This window comes from Gymnodraco acuticeps, unplaced genomic scaffold, assembly GCF_902827175.1.
Source record: "Gymnodraco acuticeps unplaced genomic scaffold, fGymAcu1.1, whole genome shotgun sequence".
Taxonomy (NCBI): Eukaryota; Metazoa; Chordata; class Actinopteri; order Perciformes; family Bathydraconidae; genus Gymnodraco; species Gymnodraco acuticeps.
This window is the reverse complement of record NW_022990940.1, coordinates 3,578,149-3,598,129: the sequence shown is the minus strand read 5'-3', so window position 1 is coordinate 3,598,129 and position 19,981 is coordinate 3,578,149. Positions and strand designations below refer to the sequence as shown.

At 40.6% G+C, this 19,981-nt stretch overlaps 1 protein-coding gene across 2 annotated transcripts in view; it reads right to left on the bottom strand.

Annotated features, from left to right (window-relative positions):
* The window catches only part of agap3 (ArfGAP with GTPase domain, ankyrin repeat and PH domain 3), a 132,572-nt gene that overhangs the window by 94,676 nt on the left and 17,915 nt on the right, over positions 1–19,981 (bottom strand). Inside the window, exon 1 of one of the 2 annotated variants that reach the window (XM_034234406.1) lies at positions 19,386–19,483. The exons of the other annotated variant lie outside the window; for it this stretch is intronic. Coding sequence (XP_034090297.1) covers positions 19,386–19,473 — 88 coding nt within the window. The 5' untranslated portion in view covers positions 19,474–19,483. Of the gene's footprint in view, positions 1–19,385; positions 19,484–19,981 lie in introns of those variants that run through there. 2 annotated transcript variants of the gene reach the window in all.

The window sequence follows — 19,981 nt, the reverse complement described above, 5'->3', positions numbered from 1 at the left end:
TGTACCCAAATTGGTGAAGTTTAGGACAGGTATATTTGTCAAAGTCAGTATGGCGGACTGATATTACACACTCTTCATGACATTTTTAGGTGCCCTTAACATAATGACACATCATCCTGTCCCTTGCAGGTACATCGGAGGAGAAAACAATTAATTATGCGTATGGTTTCAGTCCAGCATGATGTAGGCACGAGCAGCAGGTCGAGGTGAACCAGAAAACCTGAATGTGATTCAACTGGACGTGGAGACACTGAGTGATGGACCCGACCATTTTTCCTGCAATTTGGCTTCCGAGAAATGACGACTGCCTGAGGGCTTTTGTTATTATGTCAACCAAGCCGGAAAATGGCAAATGGACTAGCTGGGATACTAAAAAAAACAAAAGCTTAACATACTTACAAATACAACAGTAATATAGAAGCATTATCTTATTATCGGTATTGTTTATTTTTGTCATTTTTTTTGGATAAATATGAGGATATCAAAACTGCTGATATGATTCTCCGCAGGGCCTCACAGTGTGCTGAATACACAGTTTCTCTGACTTCATCTCATGCAATACGGAAACATTTTTGTCAGATTTTGACACTGACAACTGATAGATGTATCAACATAACACAAAACTATTGGCTAAAAGCCCAATTGTGTTAGTTTGAAGAAACAAGAGGGGCAAAAAGCAGGGATGCAAACTCAAAAAAGGTATGAAAAGGGTGACAAGGATCCGAGCCCACCGACCCCACGGAATATCGGCTTTAAAATGAGGAATTACAGAGGATTTTAGCAGTCAAAACAACTAAAGCAGCAGTGTTAATAATAACAGAAACCCCAAAGAGTCACATCTAATAGAAATATATAAAAGCATTTATTTTAATTGTGTAGCAGTCAGTTTATAATTTTGGCAGCACTGTTGAGCATTTTGAAAATGTATTACTATGTACTATACTTGGGTACAATTTTGAGATACTTTCAATGTTTTGCTACTTTGTTCTTCTACTCCTCTACAATTCAGAGGTAAAAAATGTGTACTTTTACTCCACTACATGTATTTAATACCTTTAGTTACTTTTAGGGATGCACGATAATTATCGGTCCGATATTAGGAATTATGACGTCATCCCGATAAACCCGATACCAGTATTAATCGCCCCGATAATATACAATATATTTTTGGGGTAAAAAAAAAGAAAAAATACTGCGGTGTGGGTGGATTGGGATGAGGGGCGCTTGTTTTTCACTCGGCTCCTCCCATTTTGCCAGTACTGTGGTATTAGTGGTTTAGGAAGAGGGGAGTGCCTCATGCCTGGCTGTGACGTAAATGGTGTGCGGCCGTGAAGCCAGGACAGTAAACAAACATGTCGTCGGTGGTATGGGCGTTGGAGCTATGTGCAACTCAAGGCATATGCTCGAACCGGAGCTGCCTGGACGCTGCAATCATGTTGCGCACTATCCTGAGTGTGCTGACTTTTCGTACAATGTCCCACTGTCTGGCTTCCTGCATAAAGTCAAGTGCTCTGCGCAGTTGTGGCGAAATGTCGCTCCTCTGTTTTCATTTAAACAGCTCCATATCCGTTAGCGCAGCTAGCTAGCACCAGATGCTAACAACAACAATGCAAGTAAGGTCTCTCTCTCTCGCTCGCTCGGGCCACACATACACACACCCTCCCAGTCCTCCAGATGGCCAGTCGGTGCCTGCCGGTGAGCGTGGAAGTGTGGTCTGCCACAAGCGGGCGGCAGGAGCGGGGCTGTCAGCATCAGCTTGTAGATGGTATTTTAAACTCGATGCGCTCTGAAACTACGGGGCGGCTGAGGAAAAAAAATACACATGCGTTAATCGCGTTAAAATAATTAGTGGCGTAAACAATTTTTTGTTATCGGTCTTGAGAAGCAGGAAGTTATCGGTATCGGTATCAAAAAACCAATATCGTGCATCCCTAGTTACTTTACAGATCTGGATGAATGATGTGAAATATCATCAAAATGTTTAACTTGCTTTATGAATTAGTGTGATATATATTGAAGTAGCCTGTAGCTTTATCAACGTCTGCATGTAATCAACAACTGACTGCCAATCAAATAAAGAAAGTACAGTTCAAAACAACAATATTTATTATTTATCAACATTGAACTATACAGATATAGATGATGGCATAACGCATGCTGCTTGAGTAGTAGTTTGGCTGGCTGAGGGATGTAGCAAGTTATACATTTTTCTGGGAATAAAGTAGATTGCTGGCAATGCTGGCAATACAGTCAATCATTATCATGGTGATTATTTCGCAGATAATACAAAAAAAACTGCTCTTTTCCTACACTGGTAGTTTCTACTTTTACTCAAGTACAAGACCTGAGTACTTCTACTTTTACTCAAGTACAAGATCTGAGTACTTCTACTTTTACTCAAATACAAGATCTGAGTACTTCTACTTTTACTCAAGAACAAGATCTGAGTACTTCTACTCAAGAACAAGATCTGAGTACTTCTACTCAAGAACAAGATCTGAGTACTTCTACTTTTACTCAAGAACAAGATCTGAGTACTTCTACTCAAGAACAAGATCTGAGTACTTCTACTCAAGAACAAGATCTGAGTACTTCTACTCAAGAACAAGATCTGAGTACTTCTACTCAAGTACAAGATTTGAGTACTTCTACTTTTAATCTAGTACAAGATCTATACTTATGCCACCTCTGTTTATAGCCTATGAAAAACGATTGGAAAACGAAGGCTAAAGCTAACGTTAGCAGATAGTGACAATGTATGCTCGTTAGCTAGCTCAACGATTCCTTAAATTATATTGCGACAGAAAAACTTTTCAGTTCACATCGCGCTCTGCTGCTCCAACAGGGAGCTGTGCTCTGAACACCTGAAAGGCCCGTTCTAACAACTGTTCACCAGCCATCCAGTCTGTGCCACAGTGACTCCGGACCGCAGTTACTAACGAACGCACCCGTAGGTAATGCAGCTGCTGAAGCTAGACCCTCATCGCGGAGCAGCAGAGTTCAGCCGACAGACAGGAAGACTCGAGCACACAGTCGCGCTTCATTATAATATATACAAAAATAACACCATGCGCGTCATGATGGCAAATAACAGCTCGCGGCCGCAGATTACTCCGGGTCCCAGACCCCAACAATATTTGTATTGCAGATCTACATGAATCACACATACGACCTATGTTGGATTCAAAACGGCGAATTTCGCCGAAAGGTGACAAGTTTGCATCCCTGAAAAAGCCTCTGTAAGATATGATATCAGGAGATACGTGCTGTGTATTCAACTTGGAAAGGGAAAGAATATAATGCACTTGGAATTCCTATTGACTGATATCCATCTAGACACCACAAGAGATCAACTCTACTTGTTCGGACGTACATCCAGCCTGGAGATCGAGTTCTTCCGAATGCTGACAAACCATTTTTATTAGAATGGGGTGAGGTTTTCCCTTTGGGAAGTGTCAGAATCTACTCAATTTAATGGAGGCACATATCCGCTGTACTGAAAGAGATTCCTTTAATAACTTCTGCAGCTCTGTGGTAAATGTCCAAGCAGGCAGCTGCCACAGCAGTACAGTTAAGACCTTCAAGCAAACATCCTTAGGAAAGATGCAGTCATCACTTTGGCACTTTACGTGATGAAATCTCATTTTTGTGGCATCACGGAGGCAGAAAATTGCTGAAGTAAGGCTTAAGCTGCACTCATTTCAGTTACGGACTAACATGCACATTTCCACCTGAAAACACATCATTGGCAGCAAAGGAAATTACATTTAAATTGCAATAAAACTGCTATTTAATGAGCATGAGTGAAATAGGCTGCACTTGAGATGCTGATGTGCCCCAGGTTTATATATTTAATTTAACAGAGGCCTCTTGAATGCACTTAGTAACACTGTTTATGCAGAGCATGTGCAGGGTACATTAAGATTCAGCATTGCTACCTCATTGAGATGTGAAGTGTCATAACCTCCAACACTCTCAATCCATGTTCACTTTTCAGCAATTGATTTTTCCCGCTGCCACTAAGATTGATTGCGATTACATATGATACACAAAAGCACACAAACATACTCTATATGCCCCATATCATCCCCTGTGTGATCCACGGTAAAAAAGGCAGCCTAATGAGTCGAGAATTTCGGTTTTGGCTACTGGAAAACAATCCTTAGCAGCAGAAATGACATAAAACTGTGACCTCCCCCAGGTTCTCCCCCAGGTTCTCCTCCTCCTCCTCCTCTTCATCTTTAACTCAATCTATCCGCCCACAACTTTCCATCCTCCCTTTGCTTCTGAACACTGCATCATCAGCATCCCCCAGGAGAAGGGAGACCTGTTCTTTAACTAGACCCTGACAGATAACTGCCACTTGAAAAAAAAAAGAACGGCCACATCTGCTCCCACACCTTCTGGAAGATGCCGTTCCTTAATGCGATTCTCTGTTACATAACCCTGCATGATAGATAACTGCAGACACTCCCGGATTAATCATATTCAGGGGAAGCCCCCCCACACGGCCTGATTTACAGCACTCGGAGAAGATGCTATTTTTACTCGGGCATCTCCATGGGTAGTATACTCTGAGGTCACTTGGCTGCCCGCCCCTCGGAGAAGCATGCTGCTGCAGTGCACTATTTCTGGGCTCCAGGAAGAGACAGGTGTGAGCGCATGTGGGGGGAGAAACCTGCTGAAAGGTGTTACAGCACACTGCTTCAACGCTGGAAAGATACCGCATAGTGCAAAAAATAACTGGGATCCCAACCCTCTCCCTGTTTCACCTCTAGTGTGATGGAGGTGGTTTAAACAGTCAAGGTCAGTGTTTGGGGATCAAAAGGTAAAACGCTTGTGTAGCTTGCTGTTGTTTTTTTATTTGAACTGATTGCAGAGCCGCTGCTGCCGCATGCCGATGAGGTCAGCTCGGCAGCGGTGTCAGTTTTGCGCCTCATCCCAATGACAGCTGCAGGATGGCCGGCATTATGTCCACATCAGTCTGCTTTCTCATAACCCAAGCCTCGTCAATCTAGGTAAACAGAAGGACTGGTGCATTCAGAGAGATTGTTATGAATGACGATACAAAGGGCTGCATAGTAGTGTCTCGGTAGACTTGATAATAGATATCAAAAATTGCATCTTTTAGTGTATGTTGCTGAACAAGAAAGATATCCGATATCTCAGCTGTTCGTTGACTGAATGATAACTAAGTCCTGCACACAAGAGGTGTATGCGGTTTGCTATCCTGGCTCCAAAATGGTGGAATGAGCTCCCCATTGACATCAGGACAGCAGAAAGCTTACACATCTTCCGGCACAGACTGAAAACTCATCTCTTTCGACTCCATTTTTTTATTTTTTTTTATTAAAATAAATAAAAAAGCACTTGTATACTAACTAAGGGCTGGCTTATCTAAATCCAGTTGAGTAGCACTTGAAATGTTTTGGCTCTATGAAACCTGATGTACACTTATATGATTCTGTTTTCTTCAAGGTTGTGTCTTCTTGGTCGAATGCACTGATTGTAAGTCGCTTTGGATAAAAGTGTCAGCTAATTGTAATGTGTATAGTTTGTCAAGCAAAAAAAAGAATTTGACGCAAAGTACACTGATGGCGTGTTGTGTTTAAGGACGGTTGTTGTGAACATTGTCGGCTAATGACCAAAAGGACAGAAAGAAGCATTGTGTAATTCTAAACCGTTTAACCAGAAATAAAGAAATCAAAATGATCAATTTATATATATGTTGTCCTACCCCACCTCACATGTATTTATGGTTGTGAGCCCGAAACCAAGGCCAGTGGAATTATATAGCATCAAGCTGAAAACAAACTTAAATGCGTGAGTTAACAATGTAAAAAAGGTCATCAAATAAAAAGTGTTAATGGCAATGATGTACATACATTTCATAAATACCAGGTTGTTGGGGAATAACCTTTGACACAGTTCATCATTTTCTCCTGTCACTGTCTCCTTTCCCATGGCATAGGTCTACGGCCTTGGGTAATGCTGCTATCTCTCTTAAGGAGGAGCAGCTTGGGCGCATTGTTGTTGCTATGACAGAGCACAAGCCGCCATGAGGTAGTTTACTGTTCAGGCACGTAGGTTCCCTGACGCACATTATTTTCTATGGACGAGAGCTCTAGTTAAATTCAGGGTCCATAATTGTTTAGTCTCGCTGATAAAGAATGTTGATTATTACACTCCGAACTAGATAAAACCTGGAACTACAGAAGTTATTCAGAATTGATTGTGGCATCTCAACCGTGTGGTCAACCCGTGGCCCGTGACATGTCTTGTGAATTCTCTGGCCGAAGCTCCAAATAAACCGTCAGTGTTTGCCATCAAAGCTCCAGCTCTCCTCGTGTCTCTCTGAGTCCTGACTCCAATGGCTTCAGACATTTCCCCCACACAGGTCACGGCACATTCCAAAAAAAAGGTATGTAGTTTGCTTTTTTAAGAAAAGATGGAGTATGAAACCAAAGGTTCTAATAACTTATTAGCAGAGGGAAAACATGTCAATTTCCTTTGAGATGATTCCTTAGTGTTGGTTTGCATCACAATATACTATGATTATACACTGGGTACCATTACACAGGATCAGACTGATGATAAACATGACCGAAAGCTAATAAAAACTGCTTGAGTTTAAATAAAAAAACAAGCCGAAACAGGTCATGTTCTAAACAGTTACTAGAAGTAGAAGCATGATACTATCTTTCCATTACATGATTTCATTATCAGCTAAGCACCACCTGAACATCTACGTTTGTATTCAGGTGACATCACTACTCTGCTTTAATCTTCTTCTGACGTCGAGCGATAAGCTGGAAGCCAAAGCCTGCCAACGTTCCTGTCAGGATGAGAGACTATTTTAAGGATCCACACCATGTCATGAGATAAGTGATCAGATACTTCTGAATTGATTTATTCTAATGCATAAATCAAAGGAGTTATGATGTTGAAAGCTCAAAGCTCTGTAACAAGCGGGTATGAATTCACTCCTTATTAAAAAAGAGGCTGGAGACGGTGAGTCCATCACAGTTGCAAATGTATTACATTCAAAGATTATACGGGCATCAAACTTAGAGGTATACACAAATATATTATGTTATTTACTATAAATGAATACCTAGCAAAATAAGTTTGCAAAAGAAGCAACAACATAGGAAAATGTGTGGATAAATAAGTGATTGAGGGTATATGGTGTCAATCTTGTTCATTTCCTGCTACTCAAACGGCAAATTAACTCCCCGTGTAAACTGTGTAAGGAGGTAAATGCATGTTTGCTTGCGAAATACTTGACAGATAAGCAGCTGCTGCCAGGGATTCAGCCTCATTTGCGCTGGCTTTCACTTTTGCAGACTTTGCTTTGAAAGCACACACTGGAAAAGCCATGACACATGCACATTCGGTATGAAACACCACAGAGAATGCATATCTAGCAGAAGCTATACTCAGGGCACTGACCGTGAATTACCTCTCCTAACTATTCTAACGCCTTCTATTAATACATACATGTGGGAGAGAGATTGCTAATTATTCTCTTCACATGTAAATAGCTGCTTGTTCTGCTGTAATCTTGTTCCTTATCTCCATATCTACTAATGGTCCACTAATGACTCACGCTGCAAGAGATGTATCTATCAAGGTATTCAAAGCTTACTCACTCACGAGTAATGTCAACAAGAACCTTGAATTATAAAAACAGAAATGCCTGTTTATTTATGGCTGAAGAACAGAGGCAACCATTACATTTTCCAAGCTGGTGTGGCTAATGTTTAGGCCATCAGGGGTTCAACTTGAATGCTTCGATTGTGTTCCATCAAGTGTTGTTTTAATTGATTTGTGTCATCTGTGTGCTTTCTCACTTCCTAATGAGCATCTGTGTCATCAACAAAAAGTGACTTGAGGCTAAGTCACACTTCAGCCCTTTAAAGCATTGACTTCTCTAGTGATTACCAACTTATCTTTCCAGAAAATGTGACCCAAAAAAAACAAGAAAGGACATCTTCTATTAAATATACAGGTCACGTGGGAAATGTGCTTCAACTGTCCCAATCCACCCGACCAAAGCCACAAAACAAATGAGAAATATAGCCAGTCAAGTGATGAGGACCGAGTATAATAATGGCACACTTGCCTTTTTCAGATACTCCGAATAGACTTCCAGATCCAGAAATAATAAGGAAAACATAATGGCATCTGTAAGCAGCCCCTGGAGAAGGGACAGCTGCACAGAGTAAACAAATAGCTAATCTGACTTTAGCCAAGAACTGAGCACTGCCTCGACAAACAATAAACGGAGGAGATTCATCTAAATCCCAACATAAGCTCTGCCCACGTACTGCGCAGAGACGGGCACAACACAACAGACACCCTCTTATTTCTGGTACTCATGCGTAATTTCATTTGTTGAGGTGACTCTTTTGTAGTCTCTCGTCAATTTGATGTGGCATTCCTACTTTGTTCCTCTGTCGGCTGAAATGTTTAAACGGAGATTCTCATCAGAGGTCAAAAAGAGAGCTCTGCCGGTGTGTGCAGTGGCAGGGCGCCGCCACAGGGGGTCACTGTTGCTGTATGAAAATGCTAAATATATTTAGGGAGCAAGTCATAAACATTCTTGGAGCTATAAGTCTCCTTTAGGATGCAATTACAGGAAATGCAGAACATCTCAGAGAGGAACAGACATATTTTGACATAAATACATATTTGAATATCTTGCATGCATGATATTTCCATGGTAAGCATTGCTCAAACTTTATAGAAATCCCATTAAACACAAATAGATAAAATATTAGATATCATATTTGTCTGAAGTTCAATATGCAGATATTTGATTTTCCAAAAAAATATGGATTTTGAATGCAAGCCATAGCAAAACAAGAGTGACATCTGCCAGCTTGTGCTCACTGTGGACAATCCACCAGCAGCGTGCGCTGAGAGGTTGGAAGACGGATATTACATAAGAAGCTCATCAGTGGGGTAGTGGCCCACGCACTCCGCATCCACAGTGGAATCTCTCACTGTTGATCGGCCTCTCAAAGTAAGAACAAAATGGCTGAGGTGACTGGGGAAAAATGCAGCAGAGAGGCTGCACATTTTGTGAATAATTAAACCTCAAAGATATGTTCCTCAATGCAAATGAACGAGGTGTCTATATGATTCAGGAGGAAAGGCAGCCAACGTCCTCACACTCAGTATAATAATACAAAAGATCAAATGCTTCAGGGACGAAATGCTAATTAGGCTTTTACTGCATAACAAACATTATTCATACATTGCATTAATAAATGTGCCTAATGAAATAGGAAATTGCGGTTGTTAATCCATTACCTTTTATAGGCATTTATTGTTAAGGTTGTCATGTTTGCTATAGGAAGTGTAAATAGACGGTGGAGTGTGGTCAGTAGGGTTTACACTGTGGTTAGAGTTGGTACTAATTAGGGATGCACGATATTGGTTTTTTGAAACCGATACCGATAACTTCCTGCTTCTCAAGACCGATACCGATAACCGATAATAATATAATATATATATTAAATGTACCTGTAGTTTTTGCACACCTGGTGGTAAAAAAAGACTAGTAGTGAGCAAATGACATGAGCATTACTACTATGAACAAAACAAACCCTGGGGTCGTCTCTGGCAAACTTCTTGCCTTTTTCAAAAGCCTCGTCGATCGGTAAAAGCCCCGGTGCCTTTGCAGCTGGCTTTGGATTCGCCGCTAGTTAAGCAGCGCAGGCGTCTTCGTACGCTTTTAACACACCATCGTAGCGATGGCGATGTTTCAGGTGACTAATCAGGTTGGAAGTATTATAGCTCGTTGCCTTTTTCCCTCCTCGTGGAACTTCTGCATTGCATTTGTTAATACAAATAGCAAGCGAACTATCTAACTCTGAAACTTTGAAATAGTCCCATACTACCGACGGCATGTTTGTTTACTGTCCTGGCTTCACGGCCGCACACCATTTACGTCACAGCCAGGCATGAGTTAGGGAGCGCTGGATTTGTGAAAAACTCCCCTCTTCCTAAACCACTAATACCACAGTACTGGCAAAACGGGAGGAGCCGAGTGAAAAACAAGCGCCACTCATTCCAATCCACCCACACATTGTATATTATCGGGGCTATTAATACTTTTATCGGGTTTATCGGGATGACCTCATAATTCCTAATATCGGACCGATAATTATCTACTCTATTACTAATGCAAAAACCACACAATCCATGACCTTTAACACAAGGCGGCGTTTTGTCTATACACTAGTATTTGTGGGATTTAGAGCTTATTGGCAAGTGTCAGTGAGATAAGGAGTGAACTGGACTGCTGTGGGAATCTCTTTTTGCTTGTACATTTCTTTATATAGTGGCAGTTAACATTATTTTATACATTTTTTTAAGTTATCAAGCAAATATGAGAAGGATTCAATCTTTACAGTAGGGCTAAATATGTTTGTTATTAATCCTAATTGTGCATTGTTGACACCATGTACTGTCATTTTACAGACAAACCAATTAAACCAGAACATTTTTGGCAGATACATCTTGGAAATGATACATATTTGTACCTCTGTAATTAATACAATGTTTCGGTGGACTGTTGGCAAAAAGTGAATTAAAGAAGTTACTTTGGGTTTGTTAAAACGACTAAACAATCAGTCGTTTTACAAATAAAATAATGACAACAAAAAAACTCACACTAGACAAAGAAAAGCAGGCAATCTTTACTTTTCATTTGCTGGAACCATAACTTTCTTTTAAAAAATGTCTTATATGATTACTTAAAAGTCCCCTATACTGTTTTTCAGCAATATATTATAGGTCTCAGATACAAAACATGTCTTTGAAGTGTTTGGCTCGAAATACCAAACAGATCATGCATTGTAGCATCCCATAAACCCCTCTGTTTCAAAAGTGCTGATTCTCTGTCCTCAAATAAATAATTTGTCAAAATTGTTGCTGGTCCACTAATCAATGTATAAACGTATCATCTCAGCACTAACTGTAAGACAGTAACAACTTTCAGCTCTTGACAAATGAGGCTCATGAGGCACATGACCTTCTACACATTACTTCAACACACGCAGTAATCTAAAAATAAACAGCGGCCAAACAAAGGAAAGCCTCTTCCACCAGGTGGTCCCTGATTGTGATGTTTTCACAAACTGCCGTCGGCCTCCAGCTGGGTCTGTGTGCACTCCCAACACGTCACGTTGTCGTTACCCTCCTCATTTCCCAACAGATGGACGAGGTCAACACCACCACTGTCAGATCAGCTCCATGGAGCCCCCGTGCCAATCGGCAGCCTCCGCTCTCACCGGCCCACAAACCAATGTTGACTCCATGCCCACTTGCCCATCCATTGCACAGGCAACCAGTTGCCTAGGCAACTTCAAAGCCCTAGCGCCCGTTTAAGTGTCAAGACCAATTTTACATTTCACTTGCACAACAGTTCATTTTCATTAATTCGTGAATGTATTTCCACATCTGCCTCCTGTGAGCAAATCTCACGCTCACCTCTACAATTTCCAAAAACACAGTAATCTGACATGACACCCAGACGCTGTTTTCTATCAATGTCTTACAGAGCTGATAAAACTTCCAGTCTTTTATCTTCATAAAGTAGGCCATGAGCAGTAAAAAATGGACAGACATCATCTTCAAATAGCTCAGAAAGATGAGGATAATTTGAAACCCAATTACTGTGTGCTGCAATTAATAAGTGCAGAAATGGAGCTGAAATGAAAAACAGCCAAAATCAGGATGTAAAATCAATTATAAAACAAAAACAACCAAGTACGCAAATGACATCTGCCTCAGTTACACAACAGGAGCAGGATTTAAGGAGTCTCTCCTGTTGTGCTGTGCAACGATTTTTGGGAGGGGTGCCTAAGTTGATTACAATTGATTGATCAAATGGAATAATTCAATGTATACGACAGTGCCATAGCTAAATGTGTTGTGAGATGCAGCGGGCAGAGCTGCATCTCTCTCTCTCTCACTCGTGTCCAAATCCCTCAGATCTAGCTGATGATATGGCTGCTGCCCCTCCCTACACGCAGATCACGCAGACTCAAACCTCATCTTATGCCCAAATTCCAGCTGAGAGGGTCTTCTCTACAGCTGGCCTGATTGTGAATCGCCTCCGCACCCGCCTCTCCCTTGAGCATGTAGACATGCTCATATTCTTAAACAAGAATGAGTATTGAATAGCTGCATTCTGTGCATAGGCCCTGTTATAGGTTGTTGATCTCTGTTGTAATAGGGTTACGTTACCCTAACCCGTTATGTTGTTCGTGTATGATCCCTCTTTAACTTAAAAACCAAGTTATGTTTTAAGCATGAAAGCTGTAGGCCTATAGGATATGTACATTTCGGTTAATCGGTTAACCGTTTTTTTGGGGGTCGAATATTCGAATATACATTTGCTTTCAAATTCCCATCCCTAATAAAAACAAAGAGTGCTAAATGGTAATACTTTGGCATTAACTACCAACACATTAGAGACTAGCATTTTCCAAAGTAACAGCGCTGCTAGTATTTCAATAGAATTAACCCAAAGACACATCAATCCTGAAATGAGCTGCTGCATTATCTTAAATTTGATTTTTAGAAGAATTTCATAAAACCATCCACATATTAATCCAGCCCACGGTGATTTTTGCAGAGTCACTTATCACCCAGCACGACATGGCAGCCTCGACTCCATGCCCAGTTTGACCGTGCTGCAAGCTTTCAGAAGACCAACACCATTTCCTCTCTCTATCACAAAATAACATGGGTAAGGAAATTGGAAAATGTCTTTCTGCTGTTTTGGGTCGGAGAGAAAAATAAATAATAAAAAAACATAAAGAAAGAGACAGGATAACAAATAACATTCAGTTCAACCCAGCTGCTGCATCAATGTCAACACTCTGTCAAGGGGGGCGTCACACACACACATACACACACACAATGCTGTGCTCATCAGTGTCACTGTTGCCGAGCCCCTCACTGCACAAATCACAGCAGGGGTGCAGTCGTGGAAGAAAGATGATGCTTATATAAAACACGAACACAGAGACAAATGTTTGTGGGACGCAAACATCCCCTGGCTTGAACCAAAAAATACACCATGATAGAGAAGAAATCCTAAAAAATATGTATTTTCAAATTACTTTCAAAGAGGAGACGAGTAATTTTAAAAAGGCTCGCAATCAACCTCACGAAGAAGTGGGAGGCTTGTACACAAGCACTACAAAATGGTGGTGCAGCAGAAGTAAAAGCTCAACAATTGCACATCTACAGCCTTCAAAAAACAAACAAGCACCATTATAAAGACGAGCTCAGTGTTTCCATGGGTGTTGTATTTTTTTTAATTCCTTATTTCGAGTCTACATTCAACAGAGCACTGCTGTCATGCTCTGTACAGCCGCCCACGTTCACCCTTGCAGAGTGTGAGAGAAAGGAAAGAGAGAGGGAGAGAAAGAGAGAGTGGGAGGGAGGTAGATGAAAAAAAATAAAACCTTGCTTTCACAGTGAGAGACCAACGATACATTATGGGAGGACAAACCATATTGCTCCATGCTGTTTTTCTTACAAACCACTACATGACCAAACAATGGCCGCACATATTGTACAAATCCAAGGCGGCATGCCAGGCCTTGATTACTATAGCCCTGGTTGCACGGACCAATACATCCAAGAGGAAGTACAGTTTAAATCCATACAATAATAAGTAGCGTTTGTGTTCTCGATATAATAGGAACGTGTTTACCCTTTCTTAACTTCAGCAATTTCCTGGTAAATTAATTTTGAAGAAAAAAAAGTCGCTCTACTTGAGAAGCCAATTCTGAAGATTCAGGTACCGTTTATCCCTCAGGTCAAAATAAACATTGATTTTTATGTGGGAAAATAATAACACTTGCTTTTTATGTTTTTCTAACAAGTGTGAATCCTTCCTTGAAAAAAAATACCTTTTGCTTTTCTGTCTAGACGAGATTCAAATTCAAACACTGACTACATAATTATAAAAAACTGTTTCTGAAAACAGCTTTCATAATAGGGAGGAGTAAAAAATGTTTTAGATGCAAGCACTGGACAGCACTGTAGCTACTGTTGTGAATAATTAGGTCACGTCATGTGTATTTCATTGTTTTACTTGGGGCCGTAAGCAACTTTGGAAAAGTCTCTGCAATAACAAACTCACACAAAGAGAGTATTTTATAAATCAGATTTCTATTTTTATTAAGACAAAATAATAAATAGCTGAGCCAAGTAAGTGCAGAAAAGGCTTAAAGTCATAATTGTATTGATATAATGGGAAATTCAGTTAACAGAAAGAGAAGTCAATGATGAAACAGAACATTGAAAGAAAATCTAAATTAACTAAAGAAATAAACTCAACAAAAAAAATAACTAATTAGGAAAAAACGAGGGACCTTTATGGTGTTTTTAACCCAATGAGAATCATGTTGGCCTTGACTGTTGTGTGTTACTGTCTGAAGATCCCTCATGGCCGTGACCCATATTACTGCGGGGGGGAGGCAGTCATCAGTCAGGATGAGCTCTTCTCCTGGGATGAGACTCATGGCTCATATTCAAGGCCGCTAAATTGTGAGCACACACAAACACTGGCACCCCCCCCCCCCCCACGGCAGACTATTATGACTTCCTGTCCTCTTCTTCTCCCCCTGTAGACCACTGATAGGATTTGCAAGTAGTGGCCACCAGTTTATTACAACTAGTTTGACTGATAGTTATGATGGAAAACTGCGGCAGGGAAAGGAGATAATCAGATGTTTTGGAACCAGCAGTCCACAGAGTGAAATCATTTCTCCATGCGGTAGGGCTGCTCAAATAATCGTATTTTAAATCGCGATTACGATTATGGCTTGCAACGATTACAAAAACAACGTAATCGAAATAAAACGATTATTTTTTTATTATTATTACTTCTTTTTTTACAATTTTTTTTTTTTTGGTTTTTCAGTTGAATTATACTTAAAGTTCAGGGTAATGTACTGTTAACAACATACTGTTCACATTTGTTTTTCTCCAATAAATGGATGTTTTTAAAGTCAATGAATAATCGCATTTAAAGATCGCAATTACAATTATTGACCCAAATAATAGAGATTATGATTTTTGCCATAATCGAGCAGCCCTACCATGCGGCCTGTATTCCATAAACTTACCATCGCAGTGCAAGGGATAAAATGTTCCTTACTGTAACTCACTAGAAGCATTAAAAACATGGGTAGTCATGGAGAGGAGATTACTTTACTCTCCATCTCTGCTCACATCACCAATTAGCCAACCTTTTCTGAATCATATGACAAGAGGATCAAAACTGACACTATCTGATGCACTCTCCATTATCCACAGAGAGAGAGTAGCATTATTAATAAAGAGTGCAGCACATGGCAGCCAATATTGAAGTACAGAACACAGTATGTACTATGAACACAGTGCGTCGTTGGGCTCGTTATTTTCGCAGCCAGGTATTAGGAAGTTAGCACTCTCATTACTTGGAGAAATATAGCTCTTTGCAGTTCAGTGCTCTCCGGGGGAATAGAGCAGAGAAAGAGTCTAGGCACCTCTGCCTCGATTTTGACCCTAACTGCTTTATTTACGTGGTTACCACAAAAGAAGAATGGAAAAGAAAAGTCTCTTTAAACTACTAACAAACCTGCACAGCAAAGAATATAAAGCACAAAGACTACACGATAACGGCATTGATCCCGGGTGAAGCTTAATTGCAATATGTCCCCAAATTGATGCTTGTCTGCAGCCTTTAACTAATCCACTATCAGAGGATTTGTTCTTATGGCCATGTTTTGAATGCCAGATGAGCTGGATGCTTTCTTATTGGGAGGCCGGGCAGCCTACGTCAGCACTGAGGGCTGCTGTCCAATACCACAGAGCAAGGACACAGGGCAGACAAGCGGGAACTGCAAAAAGGCCCTTTCCCTACGGGATTTTCCTCTCCAGCCTGGCAGAGCTCCGAGCCCGTGAGTCTAATTCTACAACCAGGCCAGGCCCTGGCATCCTCTCCAGATGGTGGTGAACAGAGAGATTAGAAATTAGGAAGAGAGTGATGACTGGTTCCTGACTACACATCCGGTGACTGAGTCCCATTCTCCTCCTCCTGTCATATGCCAGGCATGGCCACGGATGCCGAATGCTCCCCCTGTCTTTGTGCTTCAGCGAGGTGTTTATTTGTAAAATGACATGCATTAAATTCAATGCAACTGAGACACTGACAGAGGCCATATAAAGCTATTAAATTATATTAAATTGAAAAAGTGTATTACAGAAAAAATATTTGTTTACTTCTACTCTCAAGTGCCATTATTGTGTTTTATTCAATAGATATTAAGGTGTAAAATCAGACAAAGTGTGTAAAAGTGTGATTAAAATCCAATTCCACTGCAAAAACAGATTAACAGTGCGGACTAATAACATGCATATCAGAACGTAAACATTAAAAGCTGAAAACAAAATTTGACTCAAGCTTCCGTGTAGAAATGATTTAGGGCCCGAGTAAATCTTTGTATGAGAACAAGAGAAAAGACCAGAATAAGTCAAGTATGAGAGAGTAGCAGAATGAATGTGAGACGGCAGACAGAGAGAGAAAGACCATAAGAGAGAGGGAGCATGTCACAGCAGATTTCACACTCCCAAGACTGGCAAAGCGAATCGTCTGGCCCAAAACTCAACTAGCATGGAAAGAGTTGCGTTAGCTTTTATATTCTCTAACTTTTGGAAGACCTTCAAGAGATGCTAGGGCCAAAATCCTGCTATGTGATGCTGAAAGAATGCAAAGAAAATAGTAGGAAACAAAGAATCCTAGACTTCCCCCTTTGTTTGGAAAAACAGATGAGAAAAGGAAAAGTGGCAACTTTTGCAAAAAAAAGTTTGGTGCGTACCAATGAGGCCCTAAATGAGCACTGCAGTGTATAAATCCATTTAAAAGAAAAATGGTGACATGACAAGGGCAAAGAAATGCATTTCTTTTGTCATTTTCAGTCAAATTGCTATCATTACATATACTCTGCGAGCCAAATCGAAAATGCTACCATCATCTTCCGGTGCAGTCATTTCCATCTTCCCCATAACATAAATATAAGAAGTGAGAGAGGAAAATGAGGACAGAGAGGAAGAAGAGATGAAGAGAACCCAGAACAACTCACAAAAGATGCTGCGCTTTTGTTACTGTGCAGGTTGATTTATGACTCTCCTGTTTTAACTATGAGGCTTCAGATCTTATGTAACTGGAGAAGCCATGAGCCACTCAACAGGGTCTCCGCTACAGATTCATGCACCAGCATGTACCTTTGTCACACTCACATCCCACAATTTTAGAGTTTATTACCGAAACAGGAACTGGAAAAGCAAACAATGACAGGAGCTGCATGGATAACAAAAGCCTTCCATCACCAGATGCTTTTGTCGACCCTCTGGTCTTCAAGACAATTACATCCCATACAGCTCTCTCTGATGTTACAAAAATACATCACTGATAAAAGCATACTTAAAAGTAATGTTCTCCTTTGATCTGTCAAAGCATTGTATTATAATGTCTACTTAAATAAATGAGGCAATTTTCAAAAATACTGCTTGAAGACCTCAAACTTTTATTATAAATGGCATGTGATTATAAGCAGAGGGGTGTGGAGGTGTGACCATCAACACATTTCTTCAAAAGCCAGAAATGAAATAGCAAATACACACTTAGGCTTGTTACATGAAAATATGTATGTTTGTGACTTGTTTATAATTTCTTTGGTCACCAGTTTCGACATATTAACAGTGTAAAACTTGTGCAGGCCTGTAAGTGTGTTTGCAGAGCCACTATTATAGCCATGAAATAAAGAGATACATATAAGTCACTCAGCTTCTTCTTTGGCAAGGGGCAAGTCATGTTGAAGCCTTAGATATAACGCATTATGCATAACTTTATATAACAAAGAAATTCAGGATTATCGATGGACTGATTGATGAATTGATCATTCAAATGTAGCAGCTGTTAAGGCATGTAAATGCATGGTACAGGCTAAAAATACCCTTCTAATACTATTAATATGTGTCAGTTATTCAACGTCTTTAGGCCAGACTGAAATATTGGATTTGATTGACATTTTGTAGAGACATGGCTGACCCTCTTATCCCAGCTCAATCGCCCACAGCTGTTTAATTTTGTATTTCGTGCTAAATAATTAGCAACTGTTAGCATGATAATCTAAAAATAATGAGCACAGTAGGCTTGTTAGCATTATGACGTTCGCATGTAGCTCAATCAAGAATAGACTCAAATGGCGCGTTTCCACTGCAGGCCTCGCTCGGTTTGGTTAGGCCTTATTAGGCCCGGCTCACTTTAATGCTGCGCTTCCATTACAGTTTAGGAACTGGGGTAGTTACTATAGTAACGCAGTGTAGGCGGAGCCGTGACGTCATCTTCAATGAGAGCCCCAGAAAAACAACACAGCCGTTAGCTCTTAGCACTCAGAGCTCAGAGCTCTTCATATCGGTTCAGAAACTAGACAAAAGTTAAACAAGTACAAACCACAGACTGCCTGTGTCATGGCGAATACAGTCGCTGGTTTATTTATGTCTGTATAGGCCGTTGTTGTGAGTGTGGACGGTCGGAGCATATATAACGTTAGCTTAGCCAAGCTCCATTTAGAAAACACGCATTTTAAATTGACAAGTCTGCAGACAGACGGCAGGCGAAAAAGCCTGCCGTCTGTCTGCAGACTTGTCAAAGCATTAATTCATGGTTGTTACTTACCGGTATCAGTATGTTGTTACTTCGGCATCATTTTGAAACGTGTATTACAATTAAATCACGGTCAAATATGTTCATCTTCTTGTAGTTGTAGCCAGCGATTCTCTCTCTAGTTTAGCATACTCAGCCCGACTCAGCCTGGTTGTTCCTGGCCCTAGAACCACGATTTTATGGGGCCAGAAAAACTGTGAATTAGGACCCGCTGGCCGGTACTAGGCCAAGTGGAAACGCAACCAAAAACGGGCCCCGCACGGCTCGGCACGCTTAAAGCGAGCTACCCGCCTCAGTGGAAACGTGCCAAAAGAGTAAAGCATAATTGGAGTCTTGTTTCTGAACATTTACGAAAAACAATTAGATGTTTAGTGGTTTTGTTGTCACGCAAACCAGTATAATATAGGTTAATATGTAACCTGCTACCTGCTGTACATTAAAGCACATTTACTGAAATTGATCAGTGTAATTTACTTAGTTTTAAACAACCTCCGTAACAGTAGCCATTAACTGGAAACAAAGCTAACTTTAGCTAACAACGTAGCGTTACCCATCAAGATAAAAACAATCTAACGTTACTTTTCTAAGCTTTTGATAAGACCAAAATCAGAGCTTAAAATACATTTAACATTGGACTTACATTCATCCAGTTGCCAGAAAGAGGATCCAAAATAAAGGCTAATGAGGGTTCCCGTGTTGCTAGGTATACACGCTTCCATTGCGTCCATTAAGCGTGTTGTCGTGGCTGTCTAACTGCAGTGTTGCCAACTCCATAGTAAGGAAAGTAGCTATTGGCTGTCCGAAAAGTCGCCAGAAGTCGCTAAATGACGTCTTCGCCTAATTTGCATATCATGTAATGGCGGCTGTAGGCAAACAACTTTCCCAACCCTTCAAGGATCAAAACTTGAAACCACCGGAGTTAAATCCAGACGACAGTAGATCAGAAATGTCTTTGCCTTTTGAGTATGTTTTGGGGTTTTAACATGACAGTTTGGCATAGAAATCCCCCTTACAATAAAGGCAGTATGCCCGTGTGTCATCTCCAATAAATGGCTTCAACCATCCTTTATACTCAGGTTTTGATTCCCACTCCTTTCTGTATTTTTGAGAATACAATTTAGACTGTGCCATGATGTTTAGCTTGTCACAGAGAGGCACACACACAGTGGACGAGGTGATTGAGTGACTGAGGCAAAGCAAAGGCAGTTATTTATTATAGTGTGAAAGTGAGTGAAG